Source organism: Protopterus annectens, chromosome 2.part0 (genome assembly GCF_019279795.1).
Source record: "Protopterus annectens isolate FY-2018-M chromosome 2.part0, PAN1.0, whole genome shotgun sequence".
Lineage (NCBI taxonomy): Eukaryota > Metazoa > Chordata > Ceratodontiformes > Protopteridae > Protopterus > Protopterus annectens.
The window spans coordinates 16785280-16804294 of NC_056728.1; the positions used below are offsets into that span (position 1 = coordinate 16785280).

A 19015-nucleotide genomic window follows, 5' to 3' on the forward strand; every position below is an offset into this window, starting at 1 on the left:
AATAATGTCCTATTAAATTTCCTTTTGCAGCAGCCTATATGCAAAAACACAAACATGTTTCAGGGTCGCAGTCAATGTGCGGTACATACCTGGAATCGTAGAATGATGGTCCAAATAAGACCCAGTGTAAGGCGATGGTTTCCATCTACAATATCATGTGATCCCATATTTTCTAAGTGCACCTTCTGTTCCTTGAGGAATTGCAATGCTTTGTCTACATTCTCTAGACAGTGGATCCTCATGCGTCCTTTTGTTGGTTTGGGCTACAAAAGCGGTACAGATTATTAACATTATACACTTTAAATTATACATCACAAAAGATGTTTTAGCTTAACAAAATAGCATGTCAAATAACAGCATATTCAAAACTTTAATAAATTACATTAATGTCTTTAAATACTTTAAAATGTTGGAACACTCTTTTTTTTTTTTTTTTTTTTCTCTCTTCACCTAAAACACAGGTAGTAGTTATTTCTAGTTTACTGTAAAGTGGTCTGTGAGTTTGTGTACCTGATTGCCAGAGTAATGCTCTGTCTGGGCAAAACCAGATTAGAAAGGATGACCCAGGGAAGAGAAGAGGGTAGTTTTAAGGTTGGTTGCTGGCTGGAAAATGTTATTCCTTTACAAGATTAAGTTTTTACTACAAAGGACGGGTCTATGTCAGAACAACGAAAACACAAAGTCTCGAACGCTCACATGAGTGAATAATCAGAAACTCAAAATTGGTATTGTGGGGGCTGTGTCCCCCACACCCCCCGCTAAATATATATTCCTACTCCAAGATCGCACTACAGTGAGGAAAGAGCAAATATTCTGATCTCGCTGTACTGCGATCCCAAAATACCAATTTTGAGTTTCTGATTATTCGCTCAAGTGAGCGTTCGAGAGTTAGCATTTTTGGCATTCTGAAGTAGACCCCAAAGGACAGTGAGTGTGAGAGAATTTCACCCCACTACTTGTATCACGGTACAAGTTTGACACTGGGGAATCGTACCTAATGGCATTCAGTCACTACTGGAGCCCTCATTTTACATCTCAGGTATATTCAATCTTAACAAATTCAGCAAACATCTTCAGCATTGCTTGTTATTATAAGGTATAGTAGGACAAAATAAAGGTGCCACCTACACAAAGTACAGTTGTGTACACTTACCATAAATGTAGATGTTCGAGTGTATTCATTGTTGCAGTCATTACATTTGGGGTAATTTGCTGGCAGGTTGCCCTCAGTCAGCCTGAATAACAAAGTCTTGGGTCCTGCATCAGTTGCTGTCTCCTCTTCCATGACGTCAGGTCGTCAGGGGTATAAAACATGCAGCTGACGCCATTTTATTCAGTTTTTCTTCCCCCAGATGTCAGGTGCCCCCCAAATGGGGAGCAAATATATATATATATAAAAAAATATATATATATATATATATATATATATATATAAAACAGAAATATATGTGTAAATGCACTTTAAGCAACATACACTTTATCTTCATCTAAAAGCAAATACACCCCAAAGGCTTTAGAATATAGTGAAGGAAAGAGAAGTTATAGAAAAGGGGGATGGCGGGTGGGTAACCCGGACTGCAACAAGTGTACACAACTGTACTATGTTCTTCGTGTTTCACTGTTGCAGTCATTACATTCGGGTAGAATCCCAAAGCTATGGATGGGAGGAATGAACTAGATAGCATTAGGAGTGGCTAAATGGCCCTGCAGAAGTGCAGTGGCAAAGCCTGCCCTGGATTTGGAGAAGAGAGGCAAATGATAATGCTTTGTGAAGGTATGAACCGAACTCCAAATAGCAGCTTCTAGAATGTCTTTGGTTGGGACTCCTCTGAGAAAAGCTGCTGAGGTAGAGTCAGCCCTGGTGGAATGTGACCTGATCCCCTTGGGCACAGGTTTACCATGGTGCAAGTAGCAGAAACAAATGCAGTGGCTTATCCACTTAGAAATAGTCTGCTTTGATATAGCCTTCCCCTCTGATCCTGCAGCAAATGCCACTAGCAGTTGCTCAGACTTTCTTAGAGATTTGGTCCTGTTTAAGTAAAATCTTAGTTGTCTGTGTACATCCAATGGATGCAGAATCCGCTCCCCCTTGTTCTGCAGATTTGGGTAAAAGGTTGGCAGGTGAATTGTTTGGTTAAAAGCCACACTGGATACCACCTTAGGCATAAAAGAAGGATTGGTCCTGAGGGACACCCTGTCTGGGTGAAATGTAATAAAAGGCTCCACAGCCATGAGAGCCTGTAGTTCTGAATCCCTTCTTGCTGAAGTGATTGCCAATAGGAAAGCTGTTTTCCATGATAAAAATGTTATATCTGCAATAGCTGCTGGTTCAAAAGGAGGCAGGGTGAGTTTTTCCAGCACAAAATTGAGGTCTCATGCAGGAGTTGGTGGTGGCCCCTCTAAGATTCTGTTTAAGCAGTGGATGAGAAAAGAGGGTAGGCTCTGTGTTGTAATGGGTCAAGATGGCAGAGGCATGGATTTTTATTGAAGAAAAAGATAGGCACTTGTCAAGCATCTCAGTCAAATATTGTAAAATCTGAGGGATATTTGGCTTTGCTGTGTCCGTTCCTTGTGCTTGGTTCCAAGCACAGAATCTATTCCATTTATCAGCGTAAGATTTTCTAGTACTAAGCCTTCTGGCTTCCAAAATGACATCCATCACAGATTTACTGAGAGGTGTTGTTTGAATAATTAAATGATCAGCCATGCTGCAAGGTTCAAAGTTTGGAGCTGAGTGTGCAGAATTTGATTGTTCTGCTGAGACAGTAGATGAGGTATTTGAGGCAAGTACCAATGAGGGAGTTGAGACATATTCCTTAAAATTGTGTACCAGTGCTAGTGAGGCCAGTCCGGAGCAATTAGGATCATTTTTGGTTTGTTTTTTCCTGTCTGACCTTTAGTGAGACCTTGGAGAGAAGAGGCAGAGGGGGAAAGGCATAGACTGATAGATTTTTCCAACTGAAGGATAGGGCATCCACTTTCCATGCTTGTCTGTGATAAGTCCTTGTGCAGAATTTGTCCCGTTAATAATTTTGGGGAGAAGCAAATAGATCTATGCATGGGATCCCCCATTTCTGTGTTACCACGCTGAAGATTTGTGGATCCAGTTTCCACTCATGCGGGTTCATAAGATTTCTGCTTAGGTCGTCTCCCAGAGTATTTTGTTTTCCTGGCAGGAATTGAGCTTGATGATGTATTTGATAAGTCAAAGCTGTGTTCCAAAATTGCCATGGCTAGTCTGCAAAGGGTGTAGGAATGTGTACCCCCCTGCTTGTTTATGTACCACATAACCATGGTGTTGTCCATCTTTATCGGTAGTTGTCCTGGATGAAGTAAGTTCTTGAAAGCTGTCAGAGCATTCTCAACAGCTAGCATCTCTTTCTGGTTGATATGCAGATGCATTTGTTTTGGGCTCCATTTGCCCTGAATGCATCTCCCCGCCAGGTGGGCCCCCCAAGCATAGTCTGATGCATCTGTAGTTAGGGTTTGAGTGGCAGGGGGTAGAGTGAATGACAGTTCCTTGTTTTGGTGACATGTCTCTGCCCACCAAAGAAACTCCTGTTGTAGGCAGGGAATGAAAGGAATCATTGTTTCCAGACTGTGACAGTGTTGACCATAAACTTTTTAGGTACCATTGAAGTTTCCTCATATGGAATTAGTAGAATGCAGGATGCCATGAGCCCCAAAGCCTGCAGAATTTGTCTTGCAGATAACTGGTTTTTTGTTGCCATTTGTTGCCATCTGATTGAAGTATGTTGTTAGTTGCCTTTGTTTGTCTGGCGTAAGATAAGCCATCTGGGCAGTTGTATTCAAGCTTGCACCCAAGAATGTAATTATTTGAGAGGGTACCATTTGGGATTTCTTTTTGTTTACTGTGTACCCTAGGCATGTTAGAAGCCATTTTACAAATGCCAGATGTTGAAGAAGAGTGTCCCTGCCCTCTGCTTGAATGAGACAGTCGCCCATATAAAGATAAATTTGTATGCTTCTTTGTCTGCAGAATGCAATTACTGGTGCCAGGCACTTTGTAAAGACCCTGGGTGCAGTAGATAAGCCAAAGGGCAGTGCAGAGAATTGGTAATGCAAAAAACCTGCCTTGAAGCGGAGGTATATTCTGCATGATTCCCTTATTGGGATATGCAGGTATGCCTCTTTTAAGTCTATCTAGAGTCACTAACCAAGCGTTCCTGCCCAGCATAGGCAGTAGCTGTTGCAAAGTCAGCATTTTGAATTTTGGAATGTCCAGGTACATGTTCAAAATCGATAAGTCCAGTATTGGATGCCAGGCATTGTCTTTTCTGGGTACCAGGAAAAGTCTTGAATAAAAACCTTGCCCTTTTTCCTTTTCTGGTACTGGTTGAATAGCCCCCATATTCATGAGGGACATAACTTGTTTCTGAGCCTCTGCCCACTGATTTTGTGGCAGATCTGGCCAACCGTTTGGAATTGGCAAAGTATGGAAATGAAATCTGTACCCCTGGGATACTATGTTTAATACCCACTTGTACTGGGTAATTAACTGCCAATTTTGAGCATGAAGTGCTAATTTCCCCCCCAAGGGGGCTGCCAAAAGATAAGTGCTTGGTGAAGGTAGAGGGAAGTCATTGAGACTGCTTACTGTAGGGTTGTGCTTTGTTTCCTCCAGATTTGGAGGTGGAGGCACCCCATTGCTTTGACCTGTAAGAACCCTGTGATTGGTATCTAGAGCCTTTTGAGCACCTGGATTTGCCTTGAGAGGCTCTGTTGGACACAGGAAAGGACCAATTTTTAGTAGGCCAGAGCCTACTGAACCTGGGTGGCTGCACTTGTAAGAAATCTTTTACAGTTTGCATAGATTTAGCTTTGTCTTCCACTTCCTTTAAAACCTCTTCTGCCTTATTACCAAACAGAGTATCAAGCTGCAAAGGGGCATCCAACAATTTAGCTTTAACATGATCAGGCAGACTTTGCTCCTTGAGCCAGGCATGCCTTCTAATAACAGATCCAGTAACTGCGGCCCTGCAAGAGGCCTCCAAGGAATCAAAACCACATTGCAAAGTATGCTTTCCAACCTGTTCTGCTGAATGCAATAATTCCTGTAATTGTTTATTCTCCACACAATCAGAAATCAACATCATTTTCTGTTTCAATAAGCCCATAACATGCTGTTGATATTTAAGCATATGAAACTGGCAGTTTAAGGCCCTAATTGCCAAGGTTGCAGACGTATAAACCTTCTTTCCCCATCTATCCAGCGCCCTGGAATCTCTATCAGAGGGGGTAGGATATTTGGCTGTAGAGGCCTTTACACCTCTGGGACCCTGTGAGATAGTCTCAGGATCAGCAGCAGGATTTTTGAATAGAAATTTGTGGGAGTCAGGAACCTTGTAATATCTGTCTGGCTTACTAGGAGCCGGAGGTAGGGAATAAGGAGCCATGCTTGATTCCAAAAACACATCATCAACAATGTCTAATACAGGAGGTATTGCCAAAGGCCTATGCTGAGGAAGAAGAAGGAAATCCCTAAGCCTCTTTTTGATTCAGAGAAATCCTGACTCTCCCAATGAAAATGTTCCCTTAAAGTATGCAAGGTTTCTCCAAAAGAATAATCCTCAGGAGGAGATGCAGATGGGATGGATTCTTCTGCATCAGAATCCTCATAAGGTGGAATAGAAAATTCCTGTTCAGAAGAGGAATCAGAAGAAATGGAAACCTGATCTGAAGATTCATAATCAGTGTCTTGCCTAGGCCTCTTAGCAGGGGGTGGGGGTGGGGGGGTTGTGAACCCCTGATCAAGGTAATTAAGTCCTCAGCAATTTTGATCATCTGTTTTGTAAGCATAGGGGCCTGAGCATGTGGCTCATGCATCGGTTTTTTAGACATAGAAGAGGTTTTAGATCTTGTTTTTGAGGCTGACGTTGGTTTTATATAAAAATGTTGAGGCCTGAAAACACCCTCAGAAGAGGTGCCTACTCAGCGGCTCTGGACCCATCCAAGGGAGAGACATCTGCGGGTTCAATACTCTGAGAATCTCGCGGCATACCGGACTCCGCATGGGTGTCGGTAGAGGCCTGCGACTCAAACGTAGCGGGTATTAGGGGCTGCAAAAGTGCCTCACTGAGTACCGGCGAATGGCTTAGGAGAAGTTTCATCATCGGTTTTGGACCTCGACGGTTTGCCTCTGTCTTTTTCTTTGCGTTTTTTGTGAACTCCGGTAGTCGGACTGCTAACCGACGACATTTCAGGGTAATTAAATCTGGATCCAAAATATTTAGAAGCAAAAATATGATGCTTAATAGTGTGTTGGTTAAATCTAGCACAAAACAGACAGCAAGGCATGTTATGATCTGGGCCTAGGCAAGGAATACAGTACAAATGAAAATCCTTATGAGGTATTTGCTTCCCACAAGTAATGCAATTGTTAATTTTTACTGACATCGGTAAGGAGCAAGAAAAAGTTTCTCTAGCGGGGTATTTAGCTTTAGTTGAAGACTTCGGTTCTGAAACTCGAATGTGAAAATTTCAGGAGTCGGCAGACCGGCACTTGCGAACTGCTTCTGCTTCGGGCACCGCACGGCAAGAAAGACTGAATAAAATGGCATCAACTGCATGTTTTATACCCCTGATGACCTGATGTCATGGAAGAGGAAAACAGCAACAGCCGCAGGACCCAAGACTTTGTTATTCAGGCCGATTGAGGGTAACCTGCCAGCAGATTACCCCAAATGTAATGACTGCAACAGTGAAACACAAAGAACATCTGCAGTGACTCCAAGACACAATTACAGCATTTGGGAGAATAGAAGAAAACTGGTGCCTCAGTGGACAGAACTCTCAGAAAGAACCATAAGTGAAATTGGATACACAATGTTCCTCAGCAACATAACTTGGATGTTCTGATGAACAAAAGCATTACAGATCAATAATGTAACATTAGAACATTCTCAAGGTAGACAGGACTACGAAGACACCAATCATCTCTGTCCATTCATAATACATAAAGTAATGGAAATGGTGAATTCCACCTGGAAACTAAAATGTTTTGAATTCAGTCCAGATCGGGTGTGTTTCCTTTAACAGTAACTACATTAAGGACATCTGCTGGAAATCTATAGCCATGCCAAGAACTCTGACAGGCATGTACTCTAAAAGTAATGATCTTAAAACCACAACAAGTCAGACAAGCAGAACAAAAAGATAAGCTTCCTCTAACACCAGCCTTTAGACATGCATCCAAAATAACAGCTCTTCACTACACATTTCACATATACATCCATAAAGTGGGAATGCATGGCAAATGTATCTTTATGTTAGAAATAGTCTGTTCTTCATTCAAGGATTCTTAGTGCATCGAAGATTCATTGGCATCACACATATTTTCTTGAAGAAAGTACAGCTGTGGAAGTAAACTTACCATTACAGTAGATGTTTGAATGGTCACTGTTGCAGTAGCCTTAGCTATATGGGTAGATTAGCCTAGCTAACTACATTTGGGAGGTGAAAGCAGAAGAATCCAGGAGCACATTGAGAATGGTCCTAGCAAAGCCTGATCTGGACCTAGAGAAGGAATCAAGCTTATAGTGCTTAGTAAAAGTATACACAGAGAAAAGCTTCTAGAATACTTCTACAGAGTCCAACTCATTCCAAAACAGCAACAGATGCAGCCAAGGACCTGGTAGAGTGGCCCTTAAAGTTACCTGGAATAAATTTACTATGGTGAGTATAACAATAGGTAATATAAGACAACCATTTATAAATAGTCTGTCTTGACACAGGCTGACCCTTCTTACCTTCACAAGAAATGAACAATTGATGCAGTGATCTGAAATATTTAGTTCTGTCAAGATAGTACCAGAGTTGTCTGCGAATATCTAAGATATGGAGTATCCTTTTCCCCTCATTTTTAGGTTCAGGAAAGAAAATGGGGAATGGACAGTTTGGCTTAAAGTAAACTCAGATACCACATTAGACATAAAAGAAGGACTTGTTCTCAAAGAAACCCTGATTTGTGGAAAATGAGATAGGGCTGACTCACTATAAGCATTTAAAACTCAGAAACCCTTCTTGCAGAGTTAAGAGCAATCTGTAATACTGTTTTTGTTTCAAGAATTTCATGTCCGCTAGGTTAGCTAGTTCAAATGTATGTGTTAGCTTCTCCCATAAAAAAATTAAGGTCCCAAAGAAGGGCCACTGGTTTTCTTGGAGGCCTATTATTCAAAACCCTTTTGAAAAATATTTTGACATGAGACTGCATTGAAAGAAGAGGATCCATGGGCAGACATCCTGAAATAGCCATAATGAATCTTGACAGAAGAATAAGAAAAGGCATAGGATAGTAAAGCACACAAATATTGTAGAACCAGAGAACAACTAGCCCTGAATGGGTGCTGGTTATTTTGTTGGCACCAACTAGAAAACCTTTTCCATTTGCTAACATATGATTTAATAGCAGAAGGCTTTATTGAATCCATTAGTACCTGTTAGACATCCTGAGTAAATGAAGTGCCTAAAAGGAAATAAGACCCTATCATCCCAAAATCCTGAGGTATTCTCTCACAGAGACTAAAGTCTGAGTTTAAAACCTTAGAAATATATCTAGAAACAGAGACTAAAGTCTGAGTTTAAAACCTTAGAAATATATCTAGAAACAGGTCTTTCTTTTTCCTTTGGAAGAAAAGCTCTTTAAATTGAACTATCTAGTTGACATACCAGGAGCACAATCCTGTGTGGAGTCAAGAAAGACATTTGAATGTTCTCTTGGAATCCCAGCTTGTGTAACAGATCTCTCACCCGAGAGGGCAGACTCCTTGCACTTTGAAAAGGAGTCTACAAAAATAAGCTAAATATGGAAAAATGTGGATACCTGAACCCGCAATGAGCTATAACTGGAGCGAGACACATTGTGAACACTCTTGGTGCAATGAATAGTCCAAAGGGTAAGGCACATAACTGTCTATGTGATCCAGACACACAAAACCTTAAGAAACGTCTGAAGTCTGGATGAATAGGGATGTGATGATAAACATCTTTTAAGTCTAGTGTTACCAGGAAATTTGAAAGATGAAGAAGAGGTAACAGGTTATAAAGTGACATAATTTTGAATTTGGGAAAGAAAGATCCGGAACTGGTCTTCAAGCATTCTCTTCCTTTCTTTGGCACTAGAAGCATCTTTGAATCAAAAACCTTTCCCACCTGGGAAGGAGGAACTGGTTCTAACAATCCCTGGGACAGAATGTGATAAAGAACTGGTGGAAACAAAAGTGTCTGAACTAGATGCCGAAGAATGACCATTTGGAAAGGAACAATTTACTCCCATTGCCATCTGCAACCCTGATGAATCATTTTCAGAACCTGTTTGTCTGAAATTATCTGTTGCCAAAGAAAAAAATGGAGATTCAGACTTTCTGGAAGAAAAAAATGGGCCAGATTGGAAGGGGCTACAAGGTCTCTTGAACAGTTGTTCAGACTTAATGGACTGTCCTTGGCTTTGGGGGTTCAAGGCTTCTTTTTGGAACCCCCTTGCCACTTCTTCCTAAACATTTGGGTCAGATTTGGGAATAGTGTATAAACATTTAAAAGACGGAGGAACTTTATACATTCTTTCTGCCTTTTTATGGTCAGCTGGCTGACTATCAAGAAAACTGCAGGCTGTAGCACACACATCTGCTAAGCAGACAGAACAGGATGAATAGGTGTAGGTTGTGGAAAATCCTTCTGTAACAACTCATTTTATTTTCTGAGGAACTGAAAAATCTCAGAGTTCTCTCAGTGAAAACATAGGAACATTCTAGCAATAAATATTCTCAGAGAAAGAGAAATTCCCACAGAAAGAATGAGAAGTTGAATGCTCCTCAGAGTGTGAATCATAACTCTGAGGGAAAACATGTACCTGTCCCTTCATCTTCCTGTCCAGATTTAGAATCCTGAATCTCTTCAGGAAAAGAGGTATTCTGTCTTTTACCAGAAAACACTTTACAAGAAAGATCAATAGCCTGAATTAAACCCTAAGCCATACCCAGTAAACTACTCCTATCCAAGAAAATTGAGGAGGAGCAGATACATACTAAGTTTTCTGTTTCTTTTTGACAGGAAAAATGGGGCCAGACATTTTACTAATTGCAGCAGCAGCTTCCCCAGGGATGGGCACAGAATTTTGGTACAAAGGGAAGACTTCCCAGTTCCCTCTACCAGGATGGGTGAGTTTCTGTCAATCCCCACTGAGGGGACCCCAACAGCCACAGAGGATATGGCTAACCCCAGCACCATAGTGGCTGTATGTGCTACACCAGAAGGATCCAGAGTAAAATATGTGTGGTCTGAGATATAACAAATGGTCACCCACATGCAGCTGAGGCAAATTGCTAGCCTACTGTGGTGGCAAAGGATTTTGCTTAACTTTTTCTTTTTGTGGCTGTAAGAAGGACCAACCATGGGAACAAAAGTTTGTTCCATGGTCAAGCTGAAAATGGTGCCTCTTTCCAGGTAAAGACAAGCAGTAAAAACTACAAGTCTTTACAACTCACATTTCTGACTTTAAAACACTTTGCCAGCCCCCAAAATAAACACAGTTTCTCCACAGAAAAATTGTTTTTCAGTAACTTTACACAATTTTTAAAATGACAAGAAAAAGAGTACTTCCGTTTAAAAGTATGATGCAGTCTTTTGACAAGTCTATTAAAACACAAAACTCCTAGCTTTAAAATAATTTTCTTGAAGATGAAAGTGGTAAAACAGCAACAGTCTTTAGAAAAGTGGAAGATTTTTCCCCCAAAGGGGACTTATCTGCACAGCAAAGGAACAGCACAAGCTGACCATCGATCCTCAAGAGCCTCAGAGGTGCATACTCTTCAGCAGCAATAAAGTTCTGAAGGGTTTGGTACCCAAAACTGTCTGTTAGTTACCTCAGCTCAAGCTGCCTGACAGTTTGGGAGCGTGGACGGTGCCCTGAAGCTTTGGAAGCTGGCCAGCTATTACATCCTTTGCAGAATATAATCCATACAGCTAAGGGTACTGCAGCAGTGATCAATATGATAAACATTGTTGGCTTTTCATTTTAAAAACAAAATTCAGGAACCAAAGGAAAACAACCAATTCAGAGGTAGCCAGGATGGGGGTGGGGGTGGTGGTGGCAGGGGTAAATGTCATTTCAGCAGCATTATCAAATAACAAACATGGTGATATGGTCCATCCTTTGGAAGGCCTACATTCCAAATGATTCAACAAGAACATTGATGTATCTCATGACATGCAAATTACTGTAGCCACTTCATTAGCATTTAAAACTATGTGCCCATATACAATAGTCCCCCTTTTTAAATGCTATAAGTATATACATTTTTAGTCAGATCTTTTGGATCAATAGACTGCAAAGGGAAGGGATGGGGAATTGGATGCCTGGAAGTTAAGGAGCAGTCGTGGTGCAAAGCAGCAGCTTATTATATCTCCCTAAACAGCTACAGGTTTTCCAAACATGGCAAACTCTAATCCAGAGTTCTGGATCAAACAGCTAATGGAATTCTAGCCATTAAAACTAAACACTGACATAACTTTCAAAATCCAATTTACCACAGTTTAATAGGGAAGCATAGACTAAAACATTACCTATTCCTAATAGTGGAAAGGGAAAAAGGATTTAGAAAACAGTGTAGCAGCCAACAGTAATTCAAAAGGCTGCTACAACATCCTGAACAGGTTCCAGACGAGTTGTTCAACCAATATGTCAGTCTATTTCAAGTAGCCGTGGTGGTGCAGCGGTAGCATTGTCGCCTCACAGCAAGAGGTTCTCCCGTTCGATTCTCGGCTGGAGCGCCTTCTGTGTGGAGTCTGCATGTCCTCTCCATGGTCTAGTGGCGTTCGAAAGACATGCGTGAATGGGCATGCCTTCGTTGAAGGTTGGGCATCGAACTGGCACCTCGGCACTGTAAAAATCTACTGCCAATCATTAGCGGACTAGAGTTCCGCTGTGGCGACCGCTAACTGGGAAAAGCCGAAAGAAGAAGAACATGTCAGCCTATTTCAAGCCAGCATGGACAGATGTTCCATACTTATGCAGAATATAGTTTCAATGGCAGCTAGCTCAGATACCAATTTTGTCCATAAAAACTGCAGAATGTCAAAATGATTTTTCTTTCTCGTGACAACCTATGAAAGGTAGCATTAATGATTTTATAAAATATTTGGATGGCTTATGTCAGCAGGTACAAGTACTTAGGACTGCAATCAGTGCTGTAACCAATTTTAAAAATGCTAATAAAGATGTATTACAGAAACTGGGCATGGTAGCAGACTCGTTAAAACACACAGAGAGGCTTGACACATCAGAATGTGGCAAAAAGAGAAAGCAACTAAAGACACAAAAAGAAAATACAGACTGAGCACCTGACTGCAAGTACTCAGAATGTGACTGTCTCTGAAAACACAATAACCTCATGTGGCAGTGCTCTTGAAGCATGAGAACAAACTCTTTAGTGTTTCAAATGTTTCCTGCCTTGCTGAACATACCTATGGAACAAAGTCAGCTGCAGTGAGACGTGTCATTCACAGACTAATAGCTTGAGCTACAGACTACAGTACATGACACACACTAGTAATAATTTAATTTTTTCAGTCTTGCCAACTGAAACTGAAAGTGGACTCTGGTTATTGAAAGAATAAGACATTTCAGTTAGAAGGCAAGTATATTAAAAGATACCAGAAGTTACCTAAAGAGGTACTGCAGAAGAAAAAAAAGTTCATGAACCTAAGGTATTTGCAATAGAACAAAGGGCAGCAAGCCTTGTTTGTATTCTTAGCAAAGCTAGTGCGACGTGCGTGCATATGACTAGTCTATGACACAAACATTGGGACTGAGACCGAACTAAAAGGTTTAAAATGTTGTCAGTACATAAGTTAAAAAGTAACAGTAATTGCTTGCATTCTTTTATTTTCACCTCTTTACTGCAGTTGTATAAAGCATAATTTCCATTACGTTTGAAGCTGTGCAGGCCACTCCAATCAACATTGTTGTTGGTTTACTATATTAGGCATGCCTGATGGGAGGGTCGGGGGCTCACACTAACAATCAAAAGGAAGGAAGTGAAGGCACAAACCAAATGACACTGTTTCCTCACATGGCTGTAAGAGACTGTTAAACAGCTACAAAGATGTAAAGCTGCACGGGTAAGGCTCATATACATAACACAAACAGAAAGTTATAATTTAAAATGAAAAGGGATGATGAAGAAGCAGGGGAAATTCAAGATATAAAGAGAGAATGAGATTCTGTATGCAGACGCTTAAAGAGAACATGAATATAATGTTCTGTAAGGCTGCTAATGTAGCAGAGAGTATTCTAAGAGCTAAGCCAATACGACAATGGATAAAGGTAAATGGAGATTTTGCCAACAGGGATGACTGCAAGTAAGGGGTACAGAGAATAGGCAAGAAGGGGCTGGAACTTACCGGAAAAAACTAGCAAAGGAGTCAAAGTATTGGGAGCGAATAACAAGAGAAGGAAAGGTAAAAGAAAGTGATGAGGCCAAGAAGACATTTGGACTGCAGGCTAGAGATTGCCTTCCTAGTCAGAGATCGATACCAGAGTATAGGCAAAGAGAAAGGGATAAGGGAATGGAATCCTAAGTGAAAGATGTGCTCTGATGTAGTTTTTAGCTGAATCTAGATAATTAATACAGCATAAAAAATATTGCATGATAACTCTAAGAATCAGTTAGAGGAGGTTAGAAAAACTTGGGAAGAGAGACTGGATAAGCAATTTACAAGGAAACAATGGGAGGATATATGCATGACTCCCAAATATGCAACAAAGTCTAGAATGCTTAGGATTTTAGCTTGGAAGTGTTTGCATGGGTATTTGTATAATGCAAGCAGACTCCAAAGAATTCTTCCTCAGGTAGATAGCAAATGTTGGAGGTGTGATAAGAAAGAAAGGGGTAACTGGGAACATACTTTGAGAGTGTAATGAGTTGGCAGATTTTAAAAATTCCGTACAGAGTACACTATTAGAAATACTGTGTAAGCAAATGGGTGTAACTAAGGAAAGGATTCTTTTGAGCCACATGATCTAAATTGCCTAGACATAGTAAGGCCTTGTTAAGTTTAATTCTGGTGGCTGCCAAAAAAGCAATTACTAGAAAATGGAAATCAAAGTCAAAACAACTGTAGTTGAAGTAATGAATACTGTAAGAGATAAAAGTACAGGAAGTGGAATCATTTAAAAAGGGAAGGAACCAATTATATAGAAATAAAGGACATTGTGGGAACAATACAGGCAGAAGAATGTTCTGGAGGAGTAAGGATTAAGGGAAGGCAGGAATTGAGAAATTTATGTAATGTTGGACTGAAGATAGTTGTAAAAAAGAGCATATGTGTTGTATAATGTAAGTAACTGGAAACATGTTAATATGGTTTGTTTCCTTTTATATTAATGGATGTTTTCCTACATTTTAAGTCATAATTTAATAGAAGTGTTTAAAAAATGATCCAGCAATATAGTTTGTTCTTTCAGTTATGACTTCATATCATATACTTGATTAATACTACCAAATCAAAATTACCTAATTTTCATAAGACCTATTTCATAGTTTGCAATGGCAATTTTTTTTCACAGTGGTGATGATGAATTTGGCATTATTTTTCATATTTTCAGTATGCATTTGCTGGAAAGAATTTGGCCTAATGCATAAGGCAGAGCAACGACATACTCAACCTCGAGCCCATTTTCTGTAAAAGCTATTAATCACAGAATAACGAGTATTTCATATACATGCTACCTGTGTGAAAGAGATTATTCAAATATATCCATCCTCAACCCCTTTTCCCCCATTTTGCACATGGGGTCAGGGTGTCACTTCAACAGTGACAATCATCTAGAGCCAAGGTTTATACTGCTAGGTGGCTATCCCTGCCACGGTAGTTCATCCATACCACACACTTGCACACACACTTATAGTTAGGGCCAATTTAGAGTGTCCAATCCACCTATTGCAAGCCTTTGGAGTATAGGACCTCATTTGAGAAATACTAATTGATCTTTTTGTCTAATGATGTTAAGTTAAATGTCTTCTGACATTTCAAATGTGCACATATTTCCTCTTTTATCAAAAATTATAAATGTATACAGATAGATGAAAAGAAAAATGGTAATTGTTTATTAAATAAACAATGGCATTTTTTTTCTATTACAATATTATAGTCCTTTGTATGATTAAGTATAGAGAAAGTAAAATACTTGGGTGCAATAACTAATTAACATTACCTCTTCACCTCAGAAACCTCAGTTGTCTGCCTTAGGTTTTTCTAAGATGTTCCCTGATCATGTATTTCACTTGCAACAAGGAGAGGATTAGAATTGTTTACAAGTCTACGCTTCATTTCAGCTTTAAAAACTAAGGGGATGTTTCCCCTCGACTCTTTTTACTTCATCAGCACAATGGGTCTGACTGTATCAATGTATAACATATAAACACAAAAATAATAAATCTGTTACTAACAAGCATAAGCTTCCTACATAATTAAGGAAAAATGGCCACCATTTAGTGCTTATCTTTAAGAACTGTATTTAAAATACAATGATTTGGGTTTAGATAAACAAACAAAGAAAATTTCAACATGCATGTTATCCAGACATATGAACATGAAAAGTGGATCCACTGCCAGTTTGAAATAAACAATTTAGACTAATAAAATGTAAGAAGGAGCAAAAAGGTAACAGACTCAGTTGTGCGTAGGAATTTCACGACTGTTAAAATATACACCATATTCACAAACTTTAACAATTTACAACTCAGGAGGCACCCTAGAACATTTTTGACAGGGAATTTCAGTACTACACATCACAAGTAGTAAAAGGAATATACACTACAAGCAGCACTCACAATTCCCAACAAGTTCATGTCCAAGTTACAACACGTGCGTCACTGGTAGCCCAAAAATACAAAACATAAAGGAAACACAGATTAGAAATCAAACCATTTCTCAAGAACTCACATATTTTTTTATCTCTAACATTTTAAAAGATAACATGTAAAGCAAAGAAACTGGACTCAAATGAGTACCCAACCATGCTGAAGTTAAAAAAAAAAGAAAGAACGTGTCCTAAAATTTACAGCTATTAGACAGATAAAGAATTTGTAAACATTACAGTTATTTTGTAATGCATGACTTGAAAAATAAAAATTATTACAAGAACCCAAAAGACAAACAATATACTTTCAAAAGAAATGTATTAAATGGGATAAAAAGCAGTTGAGTTATGGTGAAGAAACTAAACTAGCAGAAATTAACTTTACTAAGCCTACAAAAGTAAGATCTAACAAAGAAAAGCTAAATTATATATATATATATATATATATATATATATATATATATATACACACACACACACACACACACACACACACATATATATATATATATAAAAACACACACACAAATAGATAGATAGATAGATAGATAGATAGATAGATAGATAGATTCTAGATAAACAGATTCAAGCTGATCAGAAAACACACATTACTAAAGCCTGGAGGTACTATAATCCAAGTTTGCCTTATATACCATGTCAAGAACAGATCAGAAAACAATAGCAACCTTGTGACACATATAAACATTAATGATCAGGTTATACAACAGTAAAAAAAAATCCCTTTTTTGGACAAATATATATTATCAGTAAAGACAGCAAGATATGGAAACAAAAACATGTGAACTGCAGACAGTTAATATACATGAGTTTCAAATAATATCGTAATGCCAACAAGAGCAGGCAATCAATTACTAAAAAAAAACTGCTGGGTCCAGAAGTCCTACTGACTGAATTTTTTAAAGTATGTAAGGGCCAAACAATCACTTTTCTCTGGCAACTATTATTTACACTTGCACAGATCCATAAAACTGTGCTCCTGTAAAGTTCTACAATCAAGCCAACATTATATTAATGCCTGCAAGACAAGGAAACATAGACTAAATTACAAATTACACAACTCTCTCATTATTCTTATTATTATAGGCTTTTCTTTATACCAATGGGAACATTTCAAGTATTCAAGGTATTAGACAAGGATCCACTGCTGCAAATGCTTTTATACTAGCAAAGTATTTTTTTTGAGTTGATGACAAGCAATAAACCAAATTAAACCAACGTTTCCCAAAAATAATTGTTTTGATTATATATGCATAAATCATGCATTACAAGGATCAAACATTACACTGTAAGGAAAAAAAAACAAAGGCTATACAATGGCTCTTGCCACCCCTATAGTGCCTTTTTAGGCAAGGTTCAAATGACAAATTCACCACCGTTAACAGGTACAAGCAAGCAAAATCTGAGGGTAATGCTACTCTGTGCTAGAAGTCTAAACCTCAAAATGCATTCACTCGAGGCACTCCTTAAAATGGAGAACACCGACATCTGTGCACTGACATAGACCTGGTTCAAGGCTCCAGAGAGCACCCCTGCATTACCAGGCTATAATTCATACCACACCTTTCAGCCACCTAACCTGGACCGAAACACTAAAGGTGGAGGCGTGTCCATATTCATTAAGGATATCCACACCTCCAGGCTAGTTGTTCAGCATAATGCATCCGAGATTATCAAAGTGCAACTAACTCTGGGCAAGAATGCAATCGAAATTGTAACTTGCTACAGATCCCCCACCATGCCCCAGGTTTCCCACTCCTCATTTCTTGATATACTGGAAAATATTAGGGTACAAATAAATGGGCGATTTCAACTACCCCACCATTAACTGGGAAAACTACTCATGTACCAACTCTTTTGCTCAACGTTTTTTGGAATTCATAAATTCCAATGCCTTGGATCAACTTATCCACACCCCCACCAGGGGCAGCAATATCCTAGATCTGGTCATTACCAACATGGGAGACCGGTGTTCCACACCAGAGGCCAATTCCTTGTTAGTCAGATCCGACAACAAGCTAATCACCCTAGACATCCACATCCCGCCCACACACCCCCATTATGGAAACCACTGTAAAAAAATTCTCCAAAGCCAATGTCACGCTACGCTTCTTAAGACAGACGTGGCAAACTTTGCGACACCCATGCTGAAGGACAATGGAGGTATGACTGCTGAATCCTTCACAAATGCACTTTATAAGCACTTACACGAGTGCATGGATCATGCAATCCCTAACAGAACCAAGATGCTATCCCCCCAAAAAAGGAAGCCAATCTGGTGGTCCCCTGCAATAAACAAACTATACAACAGAAGAAAGAAACTGTTGCAAAAAACAGTAAAATCCCATGGTTGGAGGAACTCCCTGGTCAGCCTCAGTAAGAGGCTGAGATCCCTCATAAAATCCTCCAAAGCTAGTTATGAAAAAAAAAAATCGCTACTGATTCTAAAGACAACCACAAAGCATTCTATAGTTATGTCAAGAATCTCAGTGGCAACACTCAGATCTGCTCTGAGTTACAGCACAATGGCAATAAATATACAGAACAACTGATATTGCCAACATCCTGGTAGATAGGTTCAGTGCTAACTTTACCCCCCTCTCACCCCCTAAAGGGCCCATCTCTATACCGGAATAATGCAAAATTCCTGTAATCATGGCTGCACAGGTAAAAACCACACTCTCCAAAGCCAAGAACACAGCATCCATGGGACCTGACAACATCCCAGGCTGCGTTCTACACGAACTGCAGAATGAACTGGCACCCTACCTAAGCACCATGTTCAATCATAGCCTCACCTCAGGCTTTGTGCCCACTGAATGGTGCACAGTGATGGTTATCCCACTCCACCAAGGGGGAGCCACCACGGACTCCCGGAACTACTACCCCATTATCCTAACGAGCTTGGTCTGCAAGGCCATGGAACATATCATCATGGATCTTATACACAAAGACATTGGTAATCTCCAAACTCTGGACCCCACCCAGTTCAGGTTTGTAAAAGGCAGATCATGTCTCCTAAACCTGATAGACTTCTTTGAAGCAGTTACCAAAGCCATAGATGAGGGTAAGGTGGTTCATACAGCCTATCTAGATCTCGCCAAGGCTTTTGACACC

General features: G+C 39.8%; 1 protein-coding gene across 2 annotated transcripts in view; it reads right to left on the reverse strand.

Annotated features, from left to right (window-relative positions):
• The window catches only part of LOC122792927 (spectrin beta chain, non-erythrocytic 1-like), a 1986067-nt gene that overhangs the window by 750875 nt on the left and 1216177 nt on the right, over positions 1-19015 (reverse strand). For both annotated transcript variants that reach the window (XM_044060498.1, XM_044060499.1), the window contains one exon: positions 90-263. In XM_044060498.1, the coding sequence (XP_043916433.1) occupies positions 90-263 (174 nt within the window). The remainder of the gene's footprint in view (positions 1-89; positions 264-19015) is intronic.